The 13,887-nt window shown below is 38.1% G+C and overlaps 1 protein-coding gene and 1 long non-coding RNA gene across 2 annotated transcripts in view; one reads left to right on the forward strand and one right to left on the reverse strand.

The window, feature by feature from the left end:
- LOC141571004 (uncharacterized) overlaps window positions 1-8,602 on the forward strand; it is a 26,746-nt gene extending 18,144 nt beyond the window's left edge. Inside the window, exon 3 of the long non-coding RNA XR_012495454.1 lies at window positions 8,264-8,602. This is a non-coding gene — a long non-coding RNA (uncharacterized LOC141571004). The remainder of the gene's footprint in view (window positions 1-8,263) is intronic.
- COMMD6 (COMM domain containing 6) overlaps window positions 1-13,752 on the reverse strand; it is a 17,169-nt gene extending 3,417 nt beyond the window's left edge. Inside the window, exons 1-3 of the mRNA XM_019738160.2 lie at window positions 13,649-13,752; window positions 13,548-13,559; window positions 2,622-2,774 (exon numbers count right to left, since the gene is read on the reverse strand). Coding sequence (XP_019593719.2) covers window positions 2,622-2,774; window positions 13,548-13,559; window positions 13,649-13,690 — 207 coding nt within the window. The 5' untranslated portion in view covers window positions 13,691-13,752. The remainder of the gene's footprint in view (window positions 1-2,621; window positions 2,775-13,547; window positions 13,560-13,648) is intronic.
- Window positions 13,753-13,887: the final 135 nt, after the last annotated feature.

The raw sequence follows: 13,887 nt of genomic DNA on the forward strand, positions 1-13,887 counted from the left end.
AAGGTTACTCTGAGCAACAAACAGGTGCAATCTGGTACTGCAGGCAAAAATGCTATTGTGGAGTTGGATAATCAGCTGAGGACTAAACTCCTCAAAAAGCACACAAGAAAGTTCCTTTGAGATCACAACACAAGTATTTATTAGACACTCAGCACTGTCCTAGAAACTGAAGAGAAAAACAAAAACAACAGGTTGGTTCCTCCAGGGTGTTAGGGGCGGTGTTGTTAAGATATGTGTTCAATTACAATAGAGAGACCCAACACTGATTAACGGCTTGAATAGTAGAAGCTTATCTCTCTTTCATTTACAAAACTGAGCAAGTCTGATAGTTCTCCTATAGAAGTCATCTTTTTTTTTCCCCAAATCTCAGATAAGAGAGGGATCAAATAAATTCTGTCTTCCTTCTCCTCTACCTGCCAGGATGCAAATCTGAAACTTAACCTCAGCAATTAGGATATCCTCTAGTGATTTACATATTTGCACTGTCCTTATTTCTTGGTCTTAATCCTCTATTTTGCTACTTAAGAGTATAGGTATTTTGTTTTAGTTTATATGCAAATTCGCAATGGAATGAAGCAGAATGTCACCATTTCTTTAAAAATATATACTGATGGTCAAAATTTCAGCTACAAGAAAGATATAAATTCAAAGCTCAAAGAATGTTCCTTAGCGCTCAGTCCTGTAATGTGACTAACAGGCTATTTGGCTGGTTAGCTGTTAAGCCAACCTTTAAAACTACCTTTGAAAGAGTTTCCCGCTTTCTGATTTTTTTCCTCTGAGAAAAAAACGATTCTAGAGGTTGAATCAAAGTATGAATGCTGCACAAAAAAATAAGAATTAGGCCAGGATTGTGAATTACAAAAAGGACTGTAACCATATTCTCTTTTGAAATTGATTTGGTCCTTACACTCAGTTGAAGGCTATTCACATATCCCAATGTACTACATTTATTTCCTTTTAACCAAGTCCTAATTCCTTCCAAGACACTAATAAGCATTAATAATGTTGAGTTTGTGATTATTTTTTGTTCTAAAGCAGAGACACGTGTTTTAAAGGAAAGAAATAGAAAGGGGAAAAAACCCTTAAAACATAGTTTGTAATATAGAACTGCCATATGATCCAGAAATCCCACTTCTGGGTTGATCTCCAAAGGAACTAAAATCACTGCATTCCTACATTCATTAGTCACAATAGCCACGATATGGAAACAACTTAAGTGCCTGTTGACAGATGAAATGAATAAAGAAAATATCACACACACACACTCACACACACACACACACACACACACACACACACACACCTAGAATACTATTCCTCCTTAAAAAGGAAATCCTCTATTTTTGACAATATGAATGAATCGGAGGACATTATGCTAAATGAAGTAAGTTAGACACAGAGTGACAAATACTGTATCTCTTATTTATATGTGCAATCTAATAAAGAAAGTGGAACTCATAGTAACAAGACAGTAGTTACCAGGGCTGGGAGGTGGGGAAATGAGATGTTGGTCAAAGTTACAAAGTTTCAGTTATATGATGTGTAACTTCTGGAGACCTAATGTACAGTATGGTGAATATAGTTAATAATGTATTATATACTTGAAATTTGCCAGGCAAGCAGACCTCAAGTGTTCTCACCACATGGACACATAAAAAAGGTACTGTGAGATGACAGATATGTTAATTAGCTTGACTGTGGTAATCATTTCACAATGTGCATATATATATATATATACACACACACACACATACACACACATATATGTGTGTGTATGTGTGTGTGTGTATATATATATATATATATACCAAAACATCACCTTTGTATACCTATATATATGATTTTTATTGTCAATTACACTTCAGTCAAGCTGTGGTGGTGGGGGTGGGGAGTGTAGTTTGTAAAAGAAGAAATCAAGAGCATCTTAAAGTGGTATGTGAGAGGCTTTTCTTAGAGTACTAACTGCTGTGAAGACTCTTATCTATTCACTCACCAGAGAAATCAAAAACTAAAACAAAACCCTAAGGCCCGTTGTATTACTCAATGACAAAATATTTCCCTGTATGTACATTTAAAGAAAATCTAATTTCTCACCCACCCCTTTTGTTTCTTCCCTCCTTACAGAAAAGAGGTACAATGATAATATGAAAAACATGGCTCTAAATATAAATTATGGAGTTACTCAAATCTCTAGCCATCAAGTGTTGGTGCTTTAACCTGCATTTTGTAAACATTAGTCAGAAAATTCAAGGTCAGCACAATTCAAAATCAGATTCATTTAGCTTATTATTCTCAAATATTAAGCCTAAAAATAAGAATAAAACAGTTAAATGCAAAGTAAATATCCTGCCTCAGAAGATGAAATTTCATAAATATACTATAGAGGAGTACCGTGAAAGTGATCAAATGTGACAGTATACACATTCAGCAAAGTATATTGAAAATAATTTATCAAATTCCCAAAGAAAACAAATTCAGGTCTCTTGTATTAGTACATATAAAGCACATCAAAAACAAATGCAAATAAAAACAATTAAAATTCTCTCTTAAGGTTTTATTCATCTTTTTGAGGAAACAATTAGAGAACGATGAACTAAAATTGAATGAGTTAAATCACAAACCTGAAACTGTGGAATTGTCATTTCAAAAGACTTGCTTTTCACTTGGCCTGAACGATCTCCCACTTTCAGCATCACGGCAACATAAGGATACTTAAGTGATCTGCAACTGTCCGAGCTCACAGCCATGCCCAGTTTCCACTGAAAATCTAGAAGCTATAATAAAACAGTACAAAACAATACATCAGTAATAATATTGTCCGGAATGCAGATATTTAATTTTACTGCTCTCACATTCAACTTTTGCCAATCATAAAAAAAAACCTTCATTTTAATATTGCTAGGTGAACAATAATCAAAAATGAAGAGACACAAAAAGGGATATAAACAGAGTTAGAAAACAACACTCATAATTACAAAATAAAAACAAAAATCTTCACCAGATGTATAATGGAAGTAGAAGGAAGCTGTGGAGTACTGGTTTTCCTGCATCTTGCTCCTGCACTTAAGGAAACTCCAAAAGATTTGGACTCTCTTAACTCACTTTCCTGTTCCATATATGCCCTCTTCATTCCACAACCCAAAAGTCCTAAAACGGAAGATGAGTTATATGCCATCTTCCATGTCTGAGGCACACACGGAAACCATTCCTGTTTCTTTCCCGAGCAGTCCTCGATCTTACGCTAGCATAAATACTGGGTGACAGGTGGCTTTAGATTTCATCTCTGTTGATGATGGACAGCTGGCAGGTAATGTGCTATGCAGTTGACATGTATTAAATGCCTCACTGAAGCATCATAATATTATAGGCTATTTTCATTTTGCAGATGACACAACTGAATTTGATAGCTTAGATAATGCGCACACGGTCACACATTTCTGGAATCAAAACTGAAACCCAAATCTGTTTGACTCCAAATATTACATGCTTATTGACTACTGGCTGATTCAATACTTTTTAGCTAATTTCCGTCAGTGATTGTTCCGTGTTGCCATGGCAGAAAACAGAACTGGATAAATGCAGCTCTTCATACTAACTCTACAACATAAGACCGTAAGTGGAGGAACTAACTATGCATCTTGTTCCCAAAGTTTAGGCAGGTACAGAGTAAACAGTAGACATACAAAAAAACGCTTGTCTATTGACTGATTATATTTTGCTACCAAATTAATGCTGACTGGGTAAAACCTTTGCTTGTTAATAAATTCATTGTTGTAAGACGTGGGATCAGTGTGAGGACCAAAATTTCCTCCTGTCTCAGACTTTGGACCAATCAGCTACAGCATTAAGTCCAGCATTAAGTGCTGATGAAAGGTTAACATACTGAATAAGTAAAAAGATTATATAGATACACTTTAAATAAAAGCTTCCCAAACAAAACTAGAGAAAGGATGGTAAATAACAGAAGGCCTACAAATGGATAATAAACATATGAAAAGGAAAGAGAAATGCACATTTAAACCACAATGAAATACCACCACACACCTACCAAAACAGCAAAATTTTAAGTCTGACAATTCTAAGCACTGGGAAGGAAGGATGTGTCCCATGCTGTTGATGGAGATCTACATTGGACCAATCTTTTGAAAAACTGGCTTTACCTGAAAGCCGAAGCTATGCATATCCTGTGAGCCAATGATTCAATTTCTAGGGATATAAGCTAGAAAAACTTGCGCATATGTACATAGGATACACATATGAGAATCTTCCTCGTAGTTACATCCATAATAGGCCTGAACTATAAACAACCCAAATGTTCATCAGTAGTAAAATAGATAAATGAAATTCTGTACAACAATGAAAATCAGGGGCCGGCCCGGTGGCTCAGGTGGTTAGAGCTCCATGCTCCTAACTCTGCAGGCTGCCGGTTCAATTCTCACATGGGCCAGTGAGCTCTCAACCACAAGGTTGCCAGTTCGATTCCTTGACTCCTGCAAGGGATGGTGGGCAGCGCCACCTGCAACTAAGGTTGAACATGGCACTTTGAGCTGAGCTGCCACTGAGCTCCCGGATGGCTCAGTTAGTTGGAGCGCGTCCTCTCAACCACAAGGTTGCTGGTTCAACTCCCGCAAGGGATGGTGGGCTGTGCCCCCTGCAACTAGCAACAGCAAATGGACCTGGAGCTGAGCTGCGCCCTCCACAACTAAGATTGAAAGGACAACAACTTGACTTGGGGAAAAAAAAGGCCTGCAAGTACACACTGTTCCCCAATAAAGTCCTGTTCCCCTTCCCCAATAAAATCTTAAAAAAAAAAAAAGAAAATCAATGAACTTCACCTACACTGCACACCAAAAATGTCGAAAGAAGTAAAGTTATGAGCTCATTTCACTGAAACCTGAGAAGCGGGGAGTATAGTGCTGTTGAAGGAGGCGTACACAAATGGCAAAACTTTTAGGTGGGTGCAAAAGTAATTGTGGCTTTTCCAATTATTTTTAACCTTTTAAACCACAATTACTTTTGTACCAACCTAATCTAAAGAGAAGCAAGAATATGATGATCACAAAAGGTAAATCATGATCTCTAGGGAGGAGGGAAGGGAGAGTTTTGGTTGGGGAGGGGCATGTGGTGGGCTTCTTGGGTACTGGTAATACTCCATTTCTTGAGTTTTAATTGTGGCTACACAGGTGTTCCCTTTTAAATTACTCAATTTTTTTCGTAACAGTATGAAATGGAGGTTAACTAAATTTATTGTGGTACTCATTTCACAATACGTGTCAAGTCATTAGGCGATGTACTTTAAATTTACGCACAGCTATATGTGAATTATCTCTCCCTAAAACCAGAAAAAAGTAAAATTAGTCATTCCACTGTCCACAGGTTATGTACGTTTTGGTGTATAGGTTACCTTACACATACAACAGTGGGGGAGGACAGAAGTCGGTGAGCACCACATTTATAGTATATGGACCATAAATTGAACATTTGTCGTAGGCTAGGGTGGTCAAGGGACACCTTCACAGAAGGGATAACTTTAAGCTCCGTTTTGAGGAATACAGAACTGAAATTGAGGAAAATGTGTCTTATTTACATATTCTATAAATACACACCTAACAAAAAAAATGCTTACTTAATATTAAGCTGAACCAACTGGAGATAAAAATAGTATCTGATTAAGAGATGGAGCTTTTATCTGTCTGAAAGTGGAAGGCTTTGCAAGGAAGCATGGAAAATAAAGGTGACAAAAGTGATCTAGGGGCCAATAAGTCTTTGCAAGGTATGAGCTTTCAGAGGTTTTCAAAGTACCCTCATATACTCTATCTTATTATGGAAAACATGTAAGTCATTTAAACTTTTCCTGGAGGCAATGGGGATTCACTGAAAGTTTCCGAGCACAGAGAATATGACAGTACTGATTAAAAAATATTCATCTTGTGAGAGCAGAACACAATAGTCCAGGTATGAGGCTTTAAGTGCCTGAAGGAAGGTGGTGACAAGTAGGATTAAGCTGAAGCTCGACAGAAGGAACCCCCCGGGGCTGATGACTGCTGACACAGTCGTGGGAGGTATCAAAGACAACTTCAAAAATGTGAGCCCAGATGACTGGGAGAATTCTGATATCATGTATCAATCGGGACTTAATATATTTTAAGTCCAAAGGTATTATCAAGAAATGAAAAGGAAAATCTAAATAGGAATGTTCAGTAAGTGGCTATAAATCCAAGAACAGAATTCAAGGGAGTTTGTGACCAGAGATACAGCTTTTATATCAGTTCAATGATATCCAAGAATTTAACTGGACACTTCTTAAAACTTACTCAGCCTGTACAACTCCTTGATGCAAGAAGTCCCATTTCGACTGTCCACAATAAAATGGTAGAGTAAATCATTGCTCATTTGACTCTCAAAGTCTGAAATAAAACTCTGGATTATCTAGAGCATTTCAAGCAGAAAAACAATTAACACAAAGTTGGAATCCACTGACCATTACAATGGTGAAACTGGCAGGTAACGAAATAGGGAGAGCTCCCAACCAGACATTTGTTGTGCAAAACTAATATTCATGTGTTAAAGAAAGCTGGAATTAGGTTTATGAGATGAGAATTTCCCAAATTCTAAACTGAACATTGAAATGTCAATTAAAAGCATACCTTCCAATAAATATGATTTAGCCTTAAGTAGGAATTAACAGTAGATGAGATTTAAAAAACAATACCAAAAAAAAAATCAAAACAGAGCATACTTATCAGTATGGAGCATATTAACAATAACATAGCCTCAAAATTCTTGTAGGATGAAGAAAAATAATTTGAAAAGAAAACAATGCAAGCGAAAACATTAGCAGTGAAAAAACTCCAGAAGTAAAATGAATACAAAAACAAAATAATCAGAAAGCAAATATAAATAAAAAGGTAAACCAAGAAATTAGGTGTACCACACTAAAAATTAGATGTGGCAGCTGAAGTTATCAGTAATATAAAAAAATCATTATAAACACTGTCTATAAAGAAAAAAAACCACTAAAGACCACTTCAGTTTAAATTTAATTTTTATTTTTCAAAACACATTTTGTTTTCAAAACAGAAAATTAGAAAAACAATCATGCACAACTCCATCCTAAAAATGATTTTCTTATTCCTGTGTCCCATTATTAGTCTTTACCTGCATGTAATGATGAAACAACTTGTCCAAGGATACAAAACTAGTAGAGCTGGTATTCAAACCCGAATTTGTCATATCCCATATTCCATGCATTTTTCATTATCCCTAGCTGCCACACGATTATTATTTGGAATTTAACTTCTAGCAGGTCAAGAAAGCAGGTAGGTCTAGGGTGGCACAGGAATGTTTAGCATCTTCTACATGCTAGACCTGAGCCACTTGCCAAATGTGACTGTTTAATTAAAAATACATAGAATAAAAATGCAGTTCTCAGTTGCAATGGCTACATATCAAGTGCTCAACAGTCACACGTGGCTGGTGCTACCACACTGAACAGCACCAACACAGAGTATTTCCATCACCGCAGAAAAGTTCTACTGGACGGTACCGTGCTATACCTTGTGCTAACATATGTGTGGAAACTGATTGAGGCATCGGTTCTTAGCAAACTTCTACTTGAGAATTCTTATTAGCTCCAGCTCAAGTAAACATCTGCCAAGTGTCATCAGCCTTCCTCATCTTGTTTAATGACACTGTCATCCAAACTTTTGCTTTATTTTCTTAATAGCACTTTACCACTATCTGAAATCATTGTGTTTACTTATTAACTGTCTCCCCAAGGAAATGCAACCTTCACTAGAGCAGCAGTATTGACCTAGTTTACTACTGAATATACTAGAACAATGTCTGGTACAAGGTGAATGGTCTAATAAGTATTTGTTGAACGACCATGTTTCCCTGAAAATAAGACCTAGCCAGACAATCAGCTGTAATGTGTCTTTTGGAGCAAAGATTAATATAAGACCTGGTATTATATTATATCATATCACATTATGTAAGACTTGGTCTTATATTATTATAGTTAAAATAAGACGGGGTTTTATATTAATTTTTGCTCCAAAAGATGCATTAGAGCTGATTGTCTGGGTAGGTCTTATTTTCGGGGACATGTTTAAGACTTAGGGAGTATGTGGTACAGGGTCTCCAAAAATAGCTTCCGACAATTAATGTCACCCTTCCCTGTGTCGCTCCTCACATCAACTAGTGGGGCTTCCCTTCCCTCTGCACAAATCTGCACTGTACCTGTGATTGCTTTGCCCAGCAGGTTATGGAAGACGACGCTTTGTGGAATCTTTGAGCCGAGGCCTTAGGAGAACTGGAACTGTCTGCTTCCTTCTTCCCTGAAGGCTGGCTCTTGGAACTCTCTCTCGTGGAACCCAGCCACCACGTGTGAAGGACAACAGGTCACTGCATTACCAGCGCTAGCTGAGCTCTCAGCCAGCCATTGCTGCGCCATGTGAGCGAGCCCTCTTGATTTCCAGCCTGATTAGGCTCCTAGATGACGGAAGCCCCGGCTGAATGACACGGAGCAGGAACCACCACCCAGCTAAACCCAATTAACCCACAAAATCACAAGAGCTAATTAAACAGTTGTTTCACGTCATTGGGTTTTGGGTAATTTGTTATGCAGCAATAGATAACTAAAGCAGGGCAAACACAATTAACTGAAAATAACTTTGTCGATAAGTTTAATACATGACTTATCAAAAATGTATTCTCACAACTACCGTGTTTCCCCGAAAATAAGACCTAGCTGGACCATCAGCTCTAATGCATCTTTTGGAGCAAAAATTAATATAAGACCCAGTTTTATTTTAATATAAGACCAGGTATAACATAACATACAATATAACATAATATAAAATATAACATAATATAAGACTGGGTCTTATATTAATTTTTGCTCCAAAAGACACATTAGAGCTGATGATCTGGCTAGGTCTTATTTTCGGGGAAACACGGCATATAATCTGGACTATATTAGTTTATAGACATTTTAGCAAATACAAATAACCAAAAAACATTTCTGATCTGGTTAGTGTAACTAGTTACCACTGAGATGTTAGTATGTCCAGGAAGTGAAATACAGAAAAATAAAGCCTTTCCCATTAGCTACACTGACTACTAGTAAGTTCATAGTACAACTGCCCGGCAACACCAAACACATGTCATCTTCCCTCAAAAATGCTTTTTATCTTCATTGCATTTCTACTGATGACCCTCATTTTCCTAGTGACTCAGGTTTGAAGTTTGGTCAACTCTGATTTTTCTCTCTCCCTTATTCAAGACATGTATGGATTGCAAGGTACTCAAGATTTTATTTCAGCCATGCCTACTGACATGTATTCCCTTCTTCCCAATCCCACTGCTACAAACCTACTCTGTGCCTATTTTAAAACTCTTGCCTTAAATTTTACTGCAGCCTCCTAATTAGTTTCTTGCCTATAGTCCTTCTCAGCTCTAAGGCAGAGCTTATACTTTGCATTAAACACTGCTTATAAATTAACCAAATCTAGTATCACACGGGAAAACCTGTTCAAGTCTACCGCCACAAGAGTGAGTTACCAACCATTCCCTTCGCACTGAAGCCCCCTCACTGCACAGTCCCCAGGTCCCCAGGGGTTTTCCCACTGCACCGCATCCCTCCTCTAAATTCTCTTTCCGCCTTTACACCTTTGCTCATGCTGTTCCTCTTGGCGAACAACTCACATCTTCCTAAAATTCAAAACTCCTCTCAAATTCTACCTGCTCTGTGAAGTCTTTTCTGGTTTACTCAACCTTTCTATGAATGTCCGACGTCACTTTATACCCCAGCGCTTAACACACTCTGCTTTGTATAGTAGTCATTTATGGATTTGTCTCTGCCCCACAGCCACTAGATTGTCAAATGCCTTGAGGGCAGTTGGCACATCCAATGCAATACACAGAACAAAATGTCATATATTTGTGAACCAACACAAACCTGTACAAAAATTTAAGTCACTATTTCTTATACATGGGAAGGACAGTGGTACTAGATATTGTGTGTCAATAAAACATTTTCCTTTTTATTTATACCATGAAACTGGCGAGAAAGCACTAAAATGTGGCCGGAACAGGATCATTCATCTACGAAGAGTCCTAATTAGACATCAATATTAGACATGAATTACTTCAAAACAATGATTCTAAGTATCAGAATGTGAAGTAATAGGCCGTCTTAGACCTCTGGTGCTGCATAAATACAGCACCATGGTTTGTTAAGTTTAACAAGCATAGATTCTAACGTCACACAGATCCTGAATTTGAATCTCAGCTCTGCTACCTTATAATCACATGGCTTTGGACAAGTTACTATGTTTCTGTGTCCCATTATTCAATAAGTATTTACTAAATAATACTATATTCTAGGCACTGGAAATATCAAAAAAGAATAAAACAAAGTTCCTGACCTCAGGAACTTAGATTTTAGTGGGGAAGGCAGACAGTAAACAAATAAATGTATAATAAAATTGTAGTAAATGTTAAAAAGTGTAAGAACAATACCGGGTAAGGGGATAGTGTGACTGGAAGGAGACCTGAATAAAGTGAAGGAAAAAACCACATGTCTATCTGGAGAAGAGTCTTCTGCACAGAGGGAGAAGCATGCCTGGCATGTGTACAGGGAACGAGGCCCACGTGGCTAGAGTGGCATTAGGGGAAGAGTAGGAAGAGAATAGGAACCCATTTTGGAGCCTGAAGGCCAAAATAAACCCATTTTGAAGGGCCTGGAGGCCAAAGTAAATATTTAACTTTTTTCTAGTGTGACAGGAATCTCTTAAAAGGCTTCGAGATAGAGAAAGACGAGGTCTATTTAGATTGCAAAAGGATCATCCAGACTGCTAGAGAGGGCATTAAGTTTAATAAGGAAAGCAAGGAGACCTTACTGGAAGCCTATTGCAGGAGTCTAGGCAAGAGGATGGTGGCTAGGACTCAAGTGGCAGCAAGGGGAGGTGAATTTAGAGTACATTTTTAAAGGCAGAGAAAAGAGTATGCTAAAGGAATATACAGGAGTTGTGAACTCTCAGTGGAGGTGTAGTCCCAATTAACCTGGGTGATTCATACACTGGTGAGAAATATGTAAAGAGATAAAGTATTATAGCACAAGGAATTCAAACTAATAATGGCCCTAAATAGTATTAGATATACCTGGTACTTTTAAGCAGCATATACTATAAACATAAATAAAATATCTGGGTAGATTTCTTTCCCCTCTATAATACTCTTGAATACAAATAATCATTTTATCTAACAGTGTATTAAAAAACACATCATTATGAATAAAAATGTCCAATGCAGGAGTTCCTGGAGGTAAAACTCACAAAAGTATAAGCCCCTATCCCACCCACGCCCAATGACTGGGTCCCTGAGATTTTAACTCTTATTTAGACCTGTTCACATTGAGCTTCCAGCTAATTTATCAACTATAGTTTAGGTCTTCCTACCCTGCACTGGTTTTTGTGGAAGTTTCTGTTCTGGTAAGTTTTAATTCTCTGTATTCAATTTTGGAGGCAGCAGTATGCCCTGTGACCTTACTTCTCTGATAGTCTAAGAAGAGTTGTTGACTTTTTCAGTTTGGTCAACTTTTAACTTTTTAGGATGAAATGAGCACCTTAGAAGTAAGGGGGATGGGGGGAAGGAGGTGAGGGTAAGGGGGATCAAATATATGGTGATGGAAGGAGAACTGACTCTGGGTGGTGAACACACAATGGGATTTATAGATGATGTAATACAGAATTGTACACCTGAAATCTATGTAATTTTACTAACAATTGTCACCCCAATAAATTTAAAAAATAAATTATAAAAAAAGAAAAAAAAAAAGAAGATAGGCTGGAAAATCTATTACTTTTTATAATTTTCTTCATAAACGTTTTAAATCTCTTATGGCAAGGTACTTTCTTTCTTAATGTTGTAAATGACATCTTACACAAAATATTTTTCAACTGTGTCTGAAAATAAGAAAACAATTGAATCACCTGTTTAAATTCTCATATGAGTTCTAATAACATTTGTAAATTATCTTGGCTTTTTCTATGTAAACAATCATGTCATTTGTAAATGCAGGGAAGGGGTGAGTAGGAGGCTGAAGAACAGCACCCCCAAAGTTGTCCACATTCCAATTCCCAAAATCTGTGAATATGTTATCTTACATGACCAAACATGTAAGATATGACTAAATTAAGGACTTTTATTTTCTTTTTAAAAAATATAAATTAAGGATCTGAGGTGAGGAGAGTTTCCTAGATTATCCAGATGGGCCCAATGTAATCAAAAGAGTCTTTATAAGAGGAAGGCAGGACGGTCAGAACCAGAGAAGGTAACAATGACAATGGCAGAAAGAGAAGTAACAGAAGTCAAGGTTGGAACGATGTGCTTTGAAGACAGAAGTTGAACCTACAAGACAAGGAAAGTGAGCAGCGGGTAAAAGCTGAAAAAGACAAGGAAACAGATTCTCCCCTAGAGCCTCCAGAAGGAACACAGTCCTGCCAACACCTTGGTTTTAGTCCCATTACACTAATTTTGGACTTCTCACCTGCAGAACTGAAAATTTGTGTTGTTTTAAACATCCTCCCCACGCCACCCCCGCAAACTTCAATTTTTAAAACTCTATAATCTAGTATAATTCAGTTTCAGGATGTCTTATTCAAGTAAACATAATTTAGTGTAAGTGAATGGATAAAAGGATTTATGAAAGATTGACTCAAAGTGTACTAACTCGATAATTCTGAGCAAAGACAGGTTGGGGAGATGATTACTATCACTGTGAGTTCCCTCTACCTCCCAGGAATCCTCCAAAACAACAGCAAGATCAGTTGAGAGCAGTTAATAGGCATCTCTCAACCCCTGTATTCTCGTTATTTCTTATCTCAGGGCTTTCTTACAGTATTTTATATGCACCAGGGTAATTCCCGATCTAAAATACTATAGTTTTAGTACTCTTCTGGGAAGTGTGTTATGTTATTTGTCTAAAAATAGTTTATTAGCTAAAATAGGACACGAACACTTGGAACAAAGAAACAAGAGTAAGATATATTTCAAAATTCAAATTCTTATTCTTAGCATAAATACATATTACATTGTAAGGTTAAAGAGGTATACTCTCCATCCTTTAAATAACTGGTTTTTTTAATACTAAGGAAATGTTTGCGGTGCTATCTTTGTAAATTTTAATAAATGCTTCGCTCTCTAATCATTCTAAAATATAGTGTACCTAGCTTTGAATAAACGTCGCCTAATCAGGACAATCCTCAGTCTGTACTCCTTCGGCTGGACTGGGTGGGAGAGGTTGAATTATTATACAATGCCAGCGGTCACCACCTTAGGTGCCAAGTGGAAGGAGCAATGAGGGTAGTAGGATGAAAGTCACCGGCCCACGGACACAGGCCCTGGACTCTGGGGACAGCTGAGGACGGCTCAGGGTGGCGTCCTGCCGCCGCTTCCCCAGATGGGAGGCGGACCGCGCCTGCCGCCCGCCCCTTACCCGGTGGAGGCCGGCTGAGCACGGGGCGGGGCCGCCACTCACTCACCTGGTTGGTGACCTGAAACGGAAGCAGAAAAACACAATTTAGGGAATGATCCTTCTTGCTCCAGAGCCCGCTGCCCCAGCTCCTCCTAGGACAGGACTTACCTCGGCCTTAGCATCCAGCAGCGGCTCGTTAGGCTCTTCCATGGCAACTGTCCCGGGAGCTCACCGCCGACTCTGGTGGGCGCTCCCGGGGTTGCCAGCACTTCCGCTTCCTCTTCCCCGCCCCAGCGGCCTGGCGCACGCAGCGGACGTGGGGGAGCAGGAAACAAACATTCCTGTATAACTCATCCTTAGTTTCAATTAAATATCAGTTTTATGAGTCTACTCAGCAACAATTTAAT

This window comes from Rhinolophus sinicus, linkage group LG04, assembly GCF_036562045.2.
Source record: "Rhinolophus sinicus isolate RSC01 linkage group LG04, ASM3656204v1, whole genome shotgun sequence".
NCBI classification, from domain to species: domain Eukaryota; kingdom Metazoa; phylum Chordata; class Mammalia; order Chiroptera; family Rhinolophidae; genus Rhinolophus; species Rhinolophus sinicus.